Raw genomic sequence first — 17065 nt, 5'->3', positions numbered from 1 at the left:
TCGGCACTTCCCGACTCTGGGTAGCTGTAGATGATTGGAGAAGACGGGGGTGTGGGCACGGGGGTGAAAGGTAGTCGGAGGGGTACAGGAAAAGAGGGAGAAGGATTGTGAATGAGAACGAATAGTTGGCTGTCAAATTTGGGCGATCTCGTAACGTTTCAGACCGGCTTTGCCGCCAGGAGTCCTGGGAGAGAAGGTGCTCTTACGTGCTCCCCGTCACTTGGTCACTTGGTTCCTTTCTACACAGGACAGTTCTGTGTAGCTTTCCCAAATGATGTGTCTCAGACACTCCCCTTTGCTGGAGGCTTGTTTTAAAAATAACCACAGCTCAGGTGTAAGGAACAGGGGCCCAGTGAACAGACCCTATGGCTGGTGAGGTCCCTCTGGGGACGCTCTGACCCTCCGGAGCCCTGCCGTGCGGGAAGTAGCCCCAGCGCCTGCTCCCTGCCCCCCTTGCAGACACAGGGCCCGGCCCGGCCTCTGGGTCTGACTGGGGGCTGTCCTGGGGACCCCGGGCCAGAGGCACCAGGCACAGCCAATTCTGGCGTGAGTCAGGGATTGCCCGTCCTCTCAACTGGACGTTTTCATTGCTGAGAGGTGTGTGTGTGTGTGTGTGGGGGGGGGTGGTGTGTGTGTGTGTGTGTGTGAGAGAGAGAGAGAGAGAGAGAGAGACAGAGAAACCTCAGATTGGAATGACCAAAGGTCCTGTAACTTCTGACTTGCAGTACGTGAAGCTGAAAGAGATCCCCGCTGTGCTGGTTTTCAAGGACGGCAGCTACTTTGTGTACGATGGTGAGTCCCGGGGCGCCCGCTGCCGGCGGGGGGTTGTGTTCGTGTCCGCTCAGGGCCCCAGCGGCCGTGGGTACCTCCCGGTAAGCGTGTCCTTTCCAGCTGATGTGCCAGTCAGAGCTTTGCTGGCGGTGAGTTTGTTTGCCACTTACTGCGTCTCTGAGACGTGAGCCCCGTGCGGTTCCTGTGCGCGATTTAAAGGTATCTGACATTTCAGCACAGAAAAGGTAGCAGAAATCAGACGTCGTTGGCAGTGCTGAAATGCTGGAGTTGCGTCCCAGCCCCCACGCCTCTGCTCGTCCCCAGGCAGAGAAACGCGTGCTTGTTCCGGCTTTAAGCTGCTTTTATTCCATCCAACATCCATCACGGGGAGAGACAGGGAAGACAATAAAGCTGCCCACACCTGTCACCCAGTTACAGAGTGACTGAGATCTTCATACATTGGCGGAGACACAGGGTTTGCTTGAAAGTGTTTCCAGCAAGCCCCGTAGCATGTGATCACTGGGGAGCATCGTGCAGCTGTTTGGGAAGAACATTGGCACATACTTGGAGAATAATGGGAATGGCGGGAGATTCCTGGGCACGATGGACCGCCTTCCCCACAGCCCTGCCCAGTGCTCTGTGGCACCGTCCAGGGCGGCCTGCCAGGGTCCGGAGGTAGCAGAAGGTGCTTTAAAATTCAAGGAAGAGAGAGCCAGAGTGATGGCACAGTGGGGAGGGCACTGGCCTTGCTCATGACCAACCTGAGTTAGATTCCCTGTACCCCAGGGGGCTCTGGAGCCCACCAGCAATGAGCACTGAGCACTGAGCCATGAGTAGTGCAGCCAGGTGTGGCCCAGAAACCAAAAGGAAAGAAAGAATCCAAGGGAGACCGTGAGCCCGTGACTGGACACTGCATAGGTGCGCTGTAGCCTGCGCTGGCTGGGCAGCCGCCCCTGGTGACCGTATCAGTACCGTGCCGAGTCACCGTAGAATGCAGAGTCTCTTGGCATCAGCCACCAGCCACGTTTGTAATCCTCAGTGGCGTTCCGGGGTCTCGGTCGCCACGTCGAAGAACACAGGTGCGTTCTTGGTGGTGGCTCACCCCAGATGAGAAACGGCACGTGCTCGGCGGACAGCTGCGTGCTGGGCGTCGCTGCACCGGCCCCAGTGGAGCGAGGGAAAGGGGCACTTCGATCTTGGGAAAACAGTTTCCCCTCCTTTGGTGCTTGTCATGTGAGGACGGAGCGTATCTGCAGTCCTGGGTCTTCACGGCTCTTCAGCGGGAGGGCTGAGCTTCCCTTGAGCTCCCTGTGCTGGCTGCCGCCGGCCCGTCGCTGCTTCACCCGGAACCCTGACGTCTGAGAACATCTCTCGGCCGCAGGGCAGCAGACGGAGCCGCAGTCTGGGCTTGCGGAGGAGACCCGGGGGCGTCGGCGTGAGGAGTGGGCCCCCCGGTACTCGCAGGAGACGGGGGAGGGGCTGGGGTGTTGCCCTGCCTTGGGCTGAGCCTCGTTCAATGCCCGGCGCTGCATAGCGTCCCCTGAAGGTCGCCAGGCGTGTTCGCCGAGCACAGATCAGCACCGAGTCCCGAGCACCCGCTGCTCTGTGCGACCCAGAAACCGTCCGGCCGCCAGACAGCTTCAGCCGCACGTTGGTTCACTGGACGCAGCGCGGAGCGAGTTGGCCACTGCGGTTAGGGAGACGGTGCCTGGGCACGTGCTTCTTGGTATCCTAAAAACGTTCTGGGGTGAAGAGACAGTGCAGCGGGCCGCACGCAAGGCAAGTGCTAACGCCAGCCGTGGCCCAGGAGTAAGCCCCGAGCACAGAGCCAAGCAGGGCCCCAAAGCTGGGGGGAAAAAAACCAAAACATGAGGAAGGGAGTTTGGAGGACCTCCCGTGGGGACACGTGAGAGGGATGAGCTGTGGGCTCCTGCCCCCCCTGGCGCACTTCTGGCCTCGTCCCTTGTCTTCCTGGCCCATCTTGGCGCCGTCTGGAGCTCGGTACTCTTCACTGCAGCTCACATCCAGGCGGGACAGAGAGGCTGGGGGCGGGGCAGGGCGGGGGGCGAGTTCTCACACCCTTGATCCGGGCGCACAGCCGGGGCTTCAGCTGAGCTTCGTCCTTCAGCCCCTCACGCTGGCCTGACTCGGGCTCGCCAGCAGCTGCCCAGCCACCCGCTTTCTCCGGGAGCAAACGCCTGCTCCCGTGTGCGCTCCGCAGGGGCCTCTGCCCGTCTCGGCTGGGACCGTTCCCGAGAGGACAGGAAGGGCCGGACGCCCGGGCGCCTGCTGGCCGGCAGGCCCAGAGTCCCCGCGCACGCGAGAGCTTCAGCCGATGTACCCTGTCGTGGTGCAGTCGGCCGAGAAGCACCCGGGACACTGGCCCCACGGGACTCTCCAGTGTGTTTTAGGTTTTGTCGTTAATAATTCATTAGTGAAGATTTTTTGGACCAGGGTAGAATATGCCCGGCCTACCAGCTCCTCGGTCCTCTGGTGTAAATCCAAGTCCTGAGAAGCCCCCACATTTGCGTTACGTCACGTTTCATAGGTTTGGCCCTTTGAAAACGTTTTAGTCACAGAAGTGGCAGTGGAAGAAATGATTGCTTTCAGGAAATCAGTGTGGTCCGCTCTCGGCCGCTTGCTGGCGATGCAGCTGGCTGAGACTTTCTTTCCAGCTCTCCTTCCAGTTAGAACAGTATTCCTGCTGGATCTGAATCAGTTTATGTGCTCAGCAGAGGAAGTTCTTGACGGAGAGGTTATAGAAACTCGGGCTTTACATGTGGGTTTCTGTGGGTGGCACATGCAAAAATACTGAAAATTGAGGTAGAAATGTCATAAAATGCAGATAAGCAAAGAAATTGAAATAAAAATGTACCCAAAGTGCCATCACTAAAGTAACTACCCATGATAACCATTTTGTAGGAGTCTGTGCTTTCATTTTTCATCCATTCAGTTTATCTTTTCATGCTTTACTTTTTACAAAGTCATTGTCATAAGATACTATTTTAAGAACCTCCTTACCACATAGTTTTACCGGGTTATTGTGATTCTTTTCAGTCTTTAAATGTACTCCCTCAATATGTACTATGGTTGTTTAAATTATTGCCCTTTGAATGTTAGTTATTTCATCTTCTGTTACTTCAGTCATGCAGTAAAGAATGACGTGTGTTGATCCTTTGGTGCTTGCTTAGGAGAGATCCTCAGAGTGAGCTTCTGTGCGTAGTCCGTGATGGTGAGAACGTGACAGCCGCTTAGAGTCACAGTGATGCTCAGATCCCCACACTTTGCTTTTCCAGAGTATGAAGACGGCGATCTCTCGGCATGGATCAACAGGGAGCGCTTCCAGAATTACATCGCGATGGATGGTTTCGTCTTGTATGAGCTCGGGGACACTGGTAACGTGCTTGCAAACGGCCCTGCTCTATAATTTTCCCTCCCCCGAGCACTGAAATCAGTTCTCTAGAAAATCTGCTTCAAGGTTTCATTTCTTCTTTAGACCTAAATGCCAGTTCTGCTCTGTGAGAATGTCAGTGGCTCTCGGCAGACAGAGAGCGTCTGTAATCCTTGCCAGAGATGCGCTGTGGAGCGTTGGCTCTGCCAGGGCGGAGAGAGGTGGCAGGGCACAGAGCCTGGCCAGTGAGTTGGGGAAGAACTAAGGTGCCGGCCAGAGGCGGCGGCTGTGCCAGGTCCTGCTTCTGGGAAGGGACAAAGCTCTGGCCTCTGGAGGGCGGGGCCGAGGGTGACTGGCCGGAAGCACAGGCGGAGATGCGGAAGCGGGAGCATTTTTCAAAGGTAGTTACCTGGGTGCAGGGAGTCGCTGTGAGAGTTGCCGGAAGTTGTGTTTCACGAATTTGTAGTGAATTTTCGAGTGAGGGTTAAATCGGGGTGACCCTTGCCACGCTCGTCTCCACGCACAGCTTCCGACTAAAGAGAAAAGCGATTGTTTCCGATGAAGAGGGCTGGAGAGGGGGCTACAGAGACAGTCTGGGGGGGGGGGGCGCGCTCGCCTCCCGAGCGGCTCCCCCGGGGGTTGGTCCTTGGAGCCCTGTGTGGTCCCAGAGTGCACACACACACAAACACACACACACACACACACACACACACACACACACGCCGAACCGTGTGCGGCTTTCTTGTTGGGAACGTTCCTTTAGCGCTGCGGGAATTAGTAAGTAAATCTCCTCTAGTCCTTGTGGTTTTTGTTTGAACATAAGCCACCCTGTGGCGGTTTTTCTTTCTTTTTTGCTTTCGTTTTCCGGGGAGGGGTGGGAGTCTTGTGACTCTTAGTGAGTAGAATGTGCAGGGTGCTCAGAGCCAAGCCTCAAAGTACAGGTGACCCATTCTCCATCCGGAGTGACGCAGATCGTGGTGACTTTCTATAGTGAGGGTTTTTTTTTTTTTCTGATGTAGATGTGTCATTTTTCATTTCAGGAAAGCTTGTGGCCATTGCAGTTATTGATGAGAAGAATTCATCGCTTGAACATACCAGGTATCGTGCCTTCAATGGTCTAAGCTTCCGTTACATCTAAACTGTATTTTATAAACTTCAAATAAACCTGATACAGTCCTAATTACAGTTTCCACAGTATTTGACAAGGCCAAAGATACATAATTAAATAATATTGAATTGAATATGGTTTATAGTAAAAAGATGAAATAGTCCTGTTGGTTTTTCCACAGACTGAAGTCAATCATTCAGGAAGTTGCTGGAAATTTCCGAGGCCAGTTCCACAGGTGGGTGCTTGTGTCTAAAAGATTGCTTTATTTGAGTGGAACTCTGTTTCCTGTGTGGTGAAGCAATCGTTTTCTACTTTTTTTGTTGCTGTGGTTCAGTATGAATTGTCTGGGCTTGAAGTGGGTCGTACATGTAAATAGAAAGAAACATTTTACTTGTCATTGCATTCATATCTGCTTCTTGGCAGAATTTGTGGTACATTGTTGGTAAGAAAATAGGCACTTAAAATTGAGGTGGAGGTTAAAATGAGCTAGCGGAGGTCAGAAATAAACATGATTGTAAATGGATCTCAGAGTGGAATATTAAGAAGTATTCTCACTATGATAAGTCATTCTTGCTCTTATTATAGTCAGTATATGACTGTATTTGTGTTACTATTTTCATTCTTATTTTTGAGTCATTTTGTGATACACAGGTATATATTTTCCTGTGGCATCTTCTTGGTCCTTTCGTAGAGTAAGGATAACTTTTCATGAACACATTTCAGTGAGAAAAGTCACACTAATCACCTTGCATCTTAAACATGTGAAGTAGGATTGTCTTAGAATTTGCTTAATTCTACTGTGGATTTATATCTCAAAACCAATAGAACTTACACATTCTTCCACATCTGTTTTGTGTAGCTTATATGCTTAATGTTTACAGCAGTGGCATGCTTCACAAATCCCCATTTTTGGTTGTGTGCGTTATTTACATTTTTGTATTAATGTTCTCTCTCTTTCCTGGTTGTCAGGGATCTTCAGTTTGGCCATATGGATGGGAATGAATATATAAATACCTTGCTGATGGAGTAAGTATGACGCTGCGTGGTTTGATGATTTTGTTAATTTTCTGTTTCTAAGAAACCAAGGACTCTGGTAGCTGTGAAAGCTATATTCTGAAGTAGATAATCTCCCTAATCTTTCTTTTAGGGCTGGAGTCATAGGACAAAGGGTAGGACTTACACGTGGGTGACCTGGGTTCGATCCCCATCACCGTGTCTGGTCCCCTGCGTCCCACCAGGAATGATCCCTGAGCACAGACCCAGGAGTCAACCCTGAGCATCACTAGGTGTGGCCCAAGAACAAAACAAAAAAACATTTTTTTCCTCCAACCTCTATGTATATTTGTAACACTGAATTTTAATATTGAATATATTAAAAAAGATTTTCCCTTTTTTCTAATATATAGTATCTGGTAAAGAAGACATTGGAGGTTGTGCAAACGTTGTAGTTGAGTGTAATACACATTGCGAGTTCTGTTAGACCACTGTCACTTAGGAAAACACAAGGCTGTGGGGGTTTGGGGCCCGGGGCCGCACTCCCGGCCATGCTCCTGGGTCTCTCCCAGCAGTGCTCCAGGCACCCTCTGCAGCCCTGTTCCTTCTTCTCGGCCCTGGCACCTCCGAGCCACTTCAGAGCTCATGGCTACTCCCGAAAGCTTCGTAGCCCACCTTAGTGATGCAAAGAGCTGATTTGTCGCTGCCAGACTTTAGGAAACATTCCTCAGATTTGGGCTGCATCGGTTCCTCAGCGTCCGGGGAGAACCTCTTGCCTGCCTCGGGCACCTGCGCCAGAGCAGAGACCCCGCCCGCCCCTTCACCAGGTGCCAGGCCCCGTGGCGGAGGGAGCGCAGAAGGGCTGCCCGTGCCAGCCCATCCCATCTCAGCCCCGCAGCCGCCGAGCCTCTGGTGTTCGCCAGTGGACAGACAGGCTGCTGGGAAAAGAAAACTTTAGGCCCCCCAGGTGAAGGTCCTGGTTTTCAGATGCTAAAATTTTAAAGTACTCAAGCTTGTTTTTTTGTTTGTTTGATTTTTATGGTTTTGGGCACCCCCATTGGTGCTTAGCATCACTCCCGGCAGGTGCTGGGCACCCTGTGGGGTGTCTGGGTAGCAAGACAAGTGCCCTGCCCGCTGCCCTGTGGCTCAGATGCACGTACTTGCAGTTTCCAGGTCGAGTTCCTCACTTGTTCCGTAAGGCGTGTGAGGGCTTTTACAAATGGATCAAGTGCCAGGTGTAGTGAGGAAAGGAAGACGAAGGAGAATCAAGCAAAGGAGCCATTCGAGTGCTAAAGGACCTTGAAAAATCTGGCACTAAATTTTTAATACTGAAAGGAAACCCGTATTTGTACATAAATTTTCTGTTTGTTATAGGAATGTGATAGACCTTGTAGAAACCTTTAAAAACAAAACACCTCTTAAGGCGCCATTGTTTCATAATCCCGGCAGTGGAAATAGGATTTTCAATAGGATTTTCGGTGTTCATACTACCACCCATTTTTTTTTTTTCTTAAAACCTTTTTTTTAAAAAAAAAATTATTTATTTTTGGCTTTTTGGATCACACCTGGCGATGCACAGGGTTTACTCCTGGGTCTGCACTCAGGAATTCCTCCCGGCGGTGCTCGGGGGACCATATGGGATTCTGGGGATCAAACACGGGTCAGCCGCGTACAAGGCAGACGGCCTCCCTGCTGTGCTATGGCTCCAGCCCCAAAGCCTATTTTGTAGTATATTTGTGTGTGCTTTACCGCCGCCTTTCCCTGGCTGCTGGTGACGCTGCTGTAGTGCAGGCTCCTCCACCTTCACCCCAGCTCCCCCCGCCCCACCCCCTCAAGCTCATGCTCAATTGACCAGATTTCGGGATCTCTTCCCGCCCCGTGGGGACTGACTGAGCACAGGGGTGCAGTTCCAGCTCCTTGTCTTTCTCTCTCTGACTCGCTGCACCGTGACCTCCTCTGCGTCCATGCAAGCTGCAGCAGCAAACTGCAGCATTGCAACATTTCGTCTCGGGTCATAGCCAAGTAGAATTCCATCGAGGACGCACGCCGCAATTTCTTTATCCATCCCATCACCTGTTGTTGGGAACGTGGGTGGATAGAACCGTTTCTCATGTGGTTTCTCAAGGCACATCCGTATCTTATTGCAGTGGAATAGTATGGTCAAGAGAACAAGGTGTTTGGGTCTAATAAACAGCTGTTTGGTCCAGGATAATAATATTCAAATGAGCTAGAGGTGAAGGGATCCGAGTTCTCAGTTGAATTTCTTCATTTGATTTTAAAAAGATTCCTCTCCCCTCTCTGTTTGCTTTGTAAATGAGAAGCTTCAGCCTCAGGCGGAAGCCAAGTCATAAGCATGGCAGCTATAGTCACTCGGTCTGTATATTTATGTGTCTGTTTATTTCTCTCTTCTCCTCGCAGTGAGTTGTCCGTACCCACTGTGGTCGTGCTGAACACTTCGAATCAGCAGTACTTCCTGCTGGACCGGCAGATCAGGAACGCGGAAGACATGGTGCAGTTCATTCACAGCATTCTGGACGGCCGCGTGGAAGTATGAGCTCCACTCGAACTGCAGGGGGGCGGTGGGAGGAGTGGAGGAGGAGCGAGGTCCTTGGCACCGCTGGCCGGAGACTGGCTGTGGAGTCGGGCTGTGGCGCGGTCCCCTGGAGGGTTCCTGAAGGCCATTTGCGGTGACCCCGAGTCGGGGAGCTGCTTCCCCGGTGCTGTGAGGTCACTGTCTTCACACTGACCTGAGCCCAGGCCCCTTGCACTGGCGCCCGCGAGAGGGGCCGGTGCTTGGGGGTCACAGCGGACAGGGGAGGCGGACAGACAAGGTCTCCCTTGGCCCAGGCCTCCTTCCGGGACTTTTTGCGTCTCTGTTGCCCGCCCCAGCTGCCACTGCAAGGGCCAGTGTGACTCGGGAAAAGGATTACTCACTAACACTTCTTTCCCCTCTGCCCACTGTCAGGCTCAAGGAGGCGATAGCATTTTCCACAGGTTGAAGAGGATACTATTCGATGCCAAAACTACCGTGGTGGTAAGTCACCGTGTTGCGGGAAGTTCCACTGCTTGTTGGGGCAGGTAGGTCAGTAGTCTCTTCGGGGTGAGGGGAAGGCTCCCTAAAGGCCGGGCCAAAGCTAGGTCTGATTTGAGAGGTTAAAAGTAAGTGTCTACTTAGGCTGGAAATTAAGCTCCTTCGTTTCTGCTTGATGAGGCCACTGGAATGCGGGATTTATTGGCCCAGTGATGTGACAGAATCCCGATGCTTTCCTGACGCGGGGTCTCAGCCTGGTTAGAACCCTGGGCCGGGGGTCGCAGGCCGTCAGACCCACACCTCCCCCTCATGGTCGCTCTCCCCGCACCTGGGGGCTTTCACCCCTGTGGGCGGACGCGATGGTCACAGGCGCCCGCTGTTGCCGCGCTGGGAGACGTACAGCCGGGCAGCTTCCGCGTCTCCCCGCCCCCGACAGTGCCCCTGGCCCCAGGGCCGGTCACGGTCTCCCTGGGCGCGCGCTGGCTCTCGGAGTGGCCCTTCCGCCCGCCGCCCTGCCTCCGGCTCTCCCCGTGCCAGCCCTCGCGCTAGCCCGTCTGTGGGTGTTCACCGTGCCGGGGGCCGCCTTGCCCTTCCTTCCTGGGGTCCAGTCACCGCCCCAGAGCCCCGGCCCGTGCTGTGCTCGCGTCCTCCGAGGCCTCGTGCCCGGCAGCTCTGTCTGTCCGCTCCTGTGCTCCGTGACAGGTGCTCTCCTGTCCCGGAAGGCTGGGGCCATGGGTCCCAGAAACGCAGCCGAGGGTCCCGGCTGCGCACAAGTCCTGCTGTCCCCTGCGCGAGCGGCCGGCGGCACAGGGCTCGGCCCCAGGGGCTGCCACCGCCCTTTCCACCTCCTCCCGCCGGCCCCGCATTTGCCACGGGCTGGCTGGGGGGCAGCCGCCGGAGCCTTGGCGTTTAGCCTCGGACACCGACAGCAGGTCGCGGGGGTCCGTGGGGGGCTCTGGGGGCCCCGCCGACTCGCCCCTGCCTGTCCCCGCAGTCCATCTTCCGGAGCTCGCCGCTCATGGGCTGCTTCCTGTTCGGCCTGCCGCTGGGCGTCATCAGCATCATGTGCTACGGCATCTACAGCGCCGACGCCGAGAGCAGCTACATCGAGGAGCGCTACGAGCTGTCCAAGGGCGACGGGGACCCCGAGGGCGCCGAGCTGCCCGACGAGCCGCGCGAGCACGAGGTGCGCAACGGGCACCCGCCCATGCCCGCCGAGCCCGAGCCTGAGCCCGAGCCCAAGGGCGAGCTGGAGAAGAAGACCGACTGAGGCCCGGCCCGGGCCCCAGAGCCCGGCGCGCTGCCCGGCGTCCGTGCATGGATTCGAGTAGGCCTGGCCGCAGGCCCCGGGGACGCGGGGGGCCGGCCCGCGGCCCTCGGCCACCTGCAGGACGTCCCCGGCTCCCGTCGTGTTTGCATGTCTCTGTGGGGACGTCCTGGGGCTGAGGGACACGCCCCGGGCTCCGCATTCCCGCCGGCCTGTCGGGGAGAGGCACCGGGTCCCCCCACCCCCTCCCCTCGCCCGGCCGCCGGACAGGAAGAGTGAAGTCTTCAAATCGAGGCACTTTAAGGAGAAATGGTCTCTGTCCACAGGGCAGATCAAGATTATGAGAAGAAAAAAAAATTTTTTTTTTTCCTATAGTGTGTCACTGGGTTTTGAAGGAGCCGAGCCGTGCTGTGCTGCATTTTATTTCACGCTTGGCCACGTTCCTTGGGTTTTCCCAGGGGCCAAAATAAGCGGGTAGCCCCAGCCCTGAGTTTTTCTGCTGGGACATACAGCGGCCCAAGCCGGGGTAGGAAGCCGGACCTCGGGTGCCGGTGATGGGCAGCCTGACAGCTGTCGATGGCCCCCGCTGTCCCCTGCTCCCTCCCAGTGGGGTTTCCTCTGCGAGTTTGCTTGGCTGAAGAAGCTCCCGCCGCTCTGCCAGGAGTAGTATGGGGTCACTGCGATCTGCTGGGCGTGTGGGCGTGCACATCTGCATGCACACGCGCATACACACACGTGTGTTCTGGAGGCCCCGCGCAGGCCGTGCTCAGAGTGAGCGAGCGACAGTCAGCCCCCTGCCAGCCACTTGCCCCTCTGCCCCCGTCCTCCCAGCCCCACTGCCCAGTCCTCCCCGAGACCCCTCACCTGCTCTCCGCGCTGACGTGGCGGAGGAATGCTGCCCTTGGCCGTGCCCTCTCCCCCCCCCCCCGCCCCGCGCCTTCTCAGTTCCAGTCCGGTGTGCCCATCGTAGACTAGTTCGCCCTGACTCTGCCTCTCAGCCAAGTGTAGGGTCTTGACTCGGTGACTCCTGGCCTCGTTGAGTTGTCCGCTTGAAATGTCTTTCTGGCCATCCGGGACCATGGAAGCATTTAGTACCTGGTTCCTCGTCCCAACACGGAGGAGGCGCCCGGTGGGTGCCCCCGCCTCCTCGGCAGCTGGGAGCAGCAGCTTCTGCGGCCACCGGTGGAACTGGGACAGCAGGCTGGCACCTCGGAGGGTGTCCTGTTGGCGTCCGTGAGGGGCCTTCTTCATGGAAGCTGGAGGCTGATGGTCGTCAGCTAGCAAGGAGACTCCCCAGAGCATCCTGGGCAAGTCGGGAAGATGGGCCGGTCACGCTCCCAGGGGCCAGAGTAGCGTCTCCTGGCTGTGCCCCCCCACGGCTGCGGGGCCGGTGGCCAGCGTTCTGCCTCTCCCTCCTCGTTCCTCCCTCAGAGACTCACCGTCTGCATGTCTTTGTGTCTTGTGGAGTATCCCGTAAAAGTGACAGGCCCGAGTGGGAAGAAGAACGGAACTCTCCGCGTGCGCCCGTGGGGAACGCCCGCTCTTCCTTTCTCCATAACCGGGGGCGTCCGTGTCTCCAGGGCAAGCCTGAGTTTCTGTTCCTAGCTCTCTCGGGACACTAGACGTCCTCAGACACCTCCTGTTCACTCTGTGTGCTCGTGGTCGCCCCTTCTCTCTTTTCACAGTGGCTACTTGGGAAACAGAACGTGTAGATGGTTTGTAAGTGAGTGTATTTATTTCTGCCTTTTTTGTATGAGGATTTTGCTTTTTACTTGTTTCTACTTAATGATACTGTCACATTTCTCACAAAACCACCTAAAACTTTTGTTCCCCGGTGTGCATTTGCTTTTATCCCTTTGACGTGATAGCAGAACTTGTAGAAATGCTATTTTCATTTCAGGAACACTTTTAAAATGAAGGTAGATTTATTAATGAATCGAGAGAAAGAACCCTTTAGGAGGGCTTGGCCCTGCCGTTCTGATCCAGTGATGAATCTTTCACAGATAGGAAAATACCCTTCAGTCAGAGTTTCGCCTTCTCTTGGTTGCAATAGAGTACTGTTTTTCAGCTTCCAAAATTGAAAGACTTAAGATGCCTGCTGTTGCTGAATCTGGTGCTCAGACATTATTTAAGGATATCTGAAATGGAGAACGTGACTATTTCAGTCAAGCTGTGTAGCATAGAGCAGGCGGTCCTTTTGATTGGTTACATAGTCCATTTTAATATTCCTCCCGGTACCACTCACGGAACCTGGGTGAGGTCTGTTAGATCAGTAATTCTGTTTTCTTCCTCACACACAATAAGGTATCTAACTCAGAAATGAAATTAAGAGCCAAATTTATAGTGCTTGAAGGGTCTCACTGTTAACGAGCTACATTGTGATTTAGTTGCTGGTAATTCCTGGTTTGGGTTTTTGGGGCCATTTTGGTTTGGGTTTTGCAAAATCAATATTTTTATCATTGCTTCATACGAAATGGAAGTAAGACGGGGAAAGATCCCTCACCATCCTATTATGTAGAAATTGCTTGAGCAAAGCAGAGTGTGGTGAGAAGACTATCGGTGGGAATAGGTTTGCCATTTTATTTTTATAAATATCTACTTTTTCCTGAATGTGTCTGAGTCCAAGAGTGGGCAAGAATCAATTTTCTACTTTGGACCAGTTGGTAAAAAAGGCTTTTGAGAGACTGCATTGCTAACGTGTCGAACTCATGAGATCCTGCCTCATGGCACCAATTGTTCAACCTTTGTTTTCTAAAATAAACACATTGGAGACATTTGTAACTGTAATTGTGATTCCTGCTGTCTCTCTTTCCCTTGGTTGTCTGTGATCCGAGGTTCTCTGTGAGAAGCAGAAAGGTGGTCGGCCGAGAGCAGGCCCCACAAAGCACGTTTGTGCTCTGGTTACTAGTCAGTTGTAGTGGTAGAAACATCAGCGTTTTCAGAGTCTGTGGAAATCCTGGTCCCCGCGGCCCAAGCCCTTGTGTGCACATGGGCTGCCCGAGCAGGTGATGAGCCTGGGGAGGTCATCCTTGGGCTCAATCCCCGTCCGAGGGGGGGAGGAGTCCGTCGGGGCGGGGCTCCCCCACTGCTGTCCCTCTCCCGAGGGACCCCCAGGTTGAGTCAGAGGGGACGAGCAGGGCCGGGCAGGGGCCGTGGGGCCCTTGAGGGGGGAGGTAGGGCCCCTGGTGTGGGGGTGTGCGTGGGAAACCGTCGTCAGCAGAGTTGCAGACACAGCGCCCAGGTCAGCAGCAAAGTTAGAATGAGAGGGAGTTTGGAGAGAGACGCAGGTGGGGGGGGGGCAGGGGAGGGGGGCGATGCTGCGAGCCCAGAGAGCACAGTCAGCCGGGCCAAGGGTGGGGCAGATCTGGCCCCCACACCGGCGAGGATCATGCGAGCTTTGGGACTGTCTCTCACCTCACGAAAAGTAAAATATTCCTGTTCAGGAGCCAGAAATTGGAAAAACAAAACAAAACCTGTTGAGGGGCGCATGGGGAGATGGGGGACCCGACAGCCCTGGCCGCCTCCAGGCCACACGCTGGCCACCAGGGCCACGCGGCTCCTCTCCCCAGCGCCTGGACTCCGGGAGAGCGAGGCGGAGTGCGTGAGAACAGCACGGGGAGCGTCTCTGCGTGAAGGAAGGGACGCGCCCGGGCTGAGGCGACCCCAGAGCAATGCACACTCGGGAAGGAAGGGAGGAGGCGTCGCCCCACGGCCAGGGTGCGAGCCTTCAGGATGGGGTGCCCCCTGCTTTGGCAAAGCCGGTCTCGGTCTCGGCGGCCCTCGCACTCCCCCCTTGCCCAGCGGGGCGCTTTCTAAGCGGATGCGGCTCCCTCGCGGGGTGCTCTCATCTGAAGCGTGTCTTGTCCCCCGAAGCACCTCCCTGCCATGGGGGAGAAGCTCAAGCATTCACTGGCTCCTGTCACGGCTCCTCCGGGGGGCAGCCTGGGCACCCCGGAGACGCAGGTCAGGGCATGGGTTCGTACCTCCAGACACGGAGACGGGGGTCTCCTGCGCGCCTGCTGCCTGCCCACGCCTTGACACCGGGGCTTCCTGCCCGAGAGCCGGGAGAGTGAAGGGGTGTCAGGGGGGCCCTAAGGGATACAGCCCACCCTTCCCCGCTGTACCAGGGTGTTGGGATCCTCAGCACCTCCACCCCCACCCGCCACCCGCACCCCTGCCTGGCTCTTTCTGGAGCACCAGAACTTCCGGGCTGCTCAGGAGACCCACGGGGCCTGTTTGCTCCTCCTTGGTGTCCATCCCAACGCCTGGCGGAGTCAGCCTGTGGGAAAGAGCCCTGGCCTGCCTGCGGCTGGCCCGACTCTCTTGGCCCGTTTCATCAGCCGCCAGCTGCAAGCCCCGGGGCGCAGCCGCTCCTCAGTGTCTGTTTTAGTGGCAGTGTCTCAGCGTGGTTCCAGGTGTGGCCAACACGAGAGTCCGCAGAGGAGTCACTGCGTGCATCGTCTTTGTATGACAATCCCCATGTGTGTGCAAGTTGGAGAAAACAAAGGCATACGTTTTGTTAGAATTGAAGACCTTAAACTGGTTTTCCAAGAAGACTTCTCTGCATCATGTCTGAACAGTAGGAAGATAGGTAATTACATATTGCCGTCACAAATATTGGACATATTTCATGTCTTAATATGGTTAGATTCATTTTCACGTGAGTTAATTTAGTATCTAAAATCTATGCAGTAGCTGAAAATATGCCCAGAGTAGAGGCCAAGAACTATGAAAGTTTCTTTTTGCTTTTTTTTCCTTTTGTGGGGGAGGCTCCTTGGGTCACATCCAGCAATGCTCAGGGGTTACTCCTGGCTCTGCACTTAAAAATTACTCCTGGCAGGTCTGTTCCACGGCTTGGAAGCCAGCCGCACGCTCAGGGGGAAAGGGCAGCCCAAATACAGAAGGGAACAACAAGTAAGGGGGTCTGGGGGACCCGCTCAGGATGGGAGATGCGGGCTGAAAGTAGACTATAGACTGAGCACGATGGCTACTCAATACCGCAGTTGCAAACCACAACACCCAAAAGGAGAGAGAGAGAGAGAGAGATCAAGAATGCCCTGCCACAGAGGCGGGGTGGGGGTGGCGGGGGGGATGCTGGGACCATTGGTGGTGGAGAAGGGGCCCTGGTGGAGGGATGGGCACTTGATCACTGTACAACTGAAACGCAGGCACGAAAGTTTGTAAGTCTACAACTGTACCAGATGGTGTTTCACTAATAAAATATTAAAAAAAAAATAAATACCCCCCAAGCCAAAAAAAAAAATGACTCCTGGCAGTGCTTAGGCAGCTGTACCGGATGCCGGGGAGCCCGGGTCGGCTGGATGCAAGGCAACGCCCTCCCGCTGTTACTCTGCTCTGGCTCCATCCTGGTTTCTGAGTAACCAGTTCTCCATCTGCCTCAAACACCCTAGAAAGGAAAAACCAGACGTTTCCCTGCCAACACTGGCTTGTATGGTTGCCTCAAGGACTGTTCTGACTTGGGGGCTCACCAGGCAGTGCTCGGGGCTTCTGGCTCTGTGCTCAGGGATCCCTCCTGGTGGTACTGAGGGAACCACAGAAGGTGCCAGGATAGACCTGTGTAGGGCTGAACCGGATGAGAGGAGCTAAGTTTCCCTGTGTCTACTCAGAGACGAAGAGTAAAGGACATGCTGGGGGGTGATGATTCTAAGTAAAGGCAGGTGCATTCAGAGACCTTTTCTAGAATTACTAGCTGCACCTATCCTACATCTTTTTTTTTTCCTTTTTGGGTCACACCCGGCGTTGCACAGGGGTTACTCCTGGCTCATGCACTCAGGAATTACCCCTGGCAGTGCTCGGGGGACCCTATGGGATGCTGGGAATCAAACTCGGGTCCGCGGCGTGCAAGGCAAATGCCCTACCCGCTGTGCTATCACTCCAGCCCCTCCCTATCCTGTAGCTTTTGTGTTAATCTTGCAACTTTTGTGTAGGTTTGAAAGGTTTCAAAATGAGTGTGGGGGAAAAAGGAAACAATAAAGTATTATGCAGTGGTTTTCTTCGTCATAATCCTAAGTGTACTTCCAGAGATTCTCGAAATATAAAATATGATTGGAATAAATACTATGGCTTTGGATAAAATGTCCCAGAAATGCACAGATTTTCTACAAGTACTGTTTCTCAGATAACTGAGATGGAAAATGGCCTTGTGTAAAATGAAACCTTGATTTCAAAGATGTATATGAAAGCTTTGCGTGGAGCTGGTTCAGGAGAACCTAAATAAGTCTTATTTATTAATGATAAATGATAAATCATATTCCAAAGCCTCGAATGTGGAGCTAAAGTTTTATCTCTTTCATTAAACCTGGCATATAATAAGTTAGCAATCTCTTAATGATGGTTTTTCAGGAAGGGCTTTAAAACATAGCTGAGTATTGTAACTTTGTATATGACCCGAGTATCTCTGATGTTAACAACAAAACAAATGCAGCCTAATTCAGAAATAGCCTCTGACTCTTCACTAACTCATCAATGGATAGAAATTCTTTC

General features: G+C 54.2%; 1 protein-coding gene across 1 annotated transcript in view; it reads left to right on the top strand.

Annotated features, from left to right (window-relative positions):
• TMX3 (thioredoxin related transmembrane protein 3) overlaps positions 1-13348 on the top strand; it is a 32049-nt gene extending 18701 nt beyond the window's left edge. The window contains exons 9-16 of the mRNA XM_055126410.1: positions 726-792; positions 4068-4166; positions 5203-5260; positions 5452-5505; positions 6240-6296; positions 8682-8811; positions 9229-9297; positions 10289-13348. Of these exons, the coding sequence (XP_054982385.1) occupies positions 726-792; positions 4068-4166; positions 5203-5260; positions 5452-5505; positions 6240-6296; positions 8682-8811; positions 9229-9297; positions 10289-10564 (810 nt within the window). The 3' untranslated portion in view covers positions 10565-13348. The remainder of the gene's footprint in view (positions 1-725; positions 793-4067; positions 4167-5202; positions 5261-5451; positions 5506-6239; positions 6297-8681; positions 8812-9228; positions 9298-10288) is intronic.
• Positions 13349-17065: the final 3717 nt, after the last annotated feature.

Source organism: Sorex araneus, chromosome 2 (assembly GCF_027595985.1).
Source record: "Sorex araneus isolate mSorAra2 chromosome 2, mSorAra2.pri, whole genome shotgun sequence".
Lineage (NCBI taxonomy): Eukaryota > Metazoa > Chordata > Mammalia > Eulipotyphla > Soricidae > Sorex > Sorex araneus.
The sequence above is the reverse complement of the archived record's forward strand: the minus strand, read 5'-3'. Positions and strand labels throughout refer to the sequence as shown.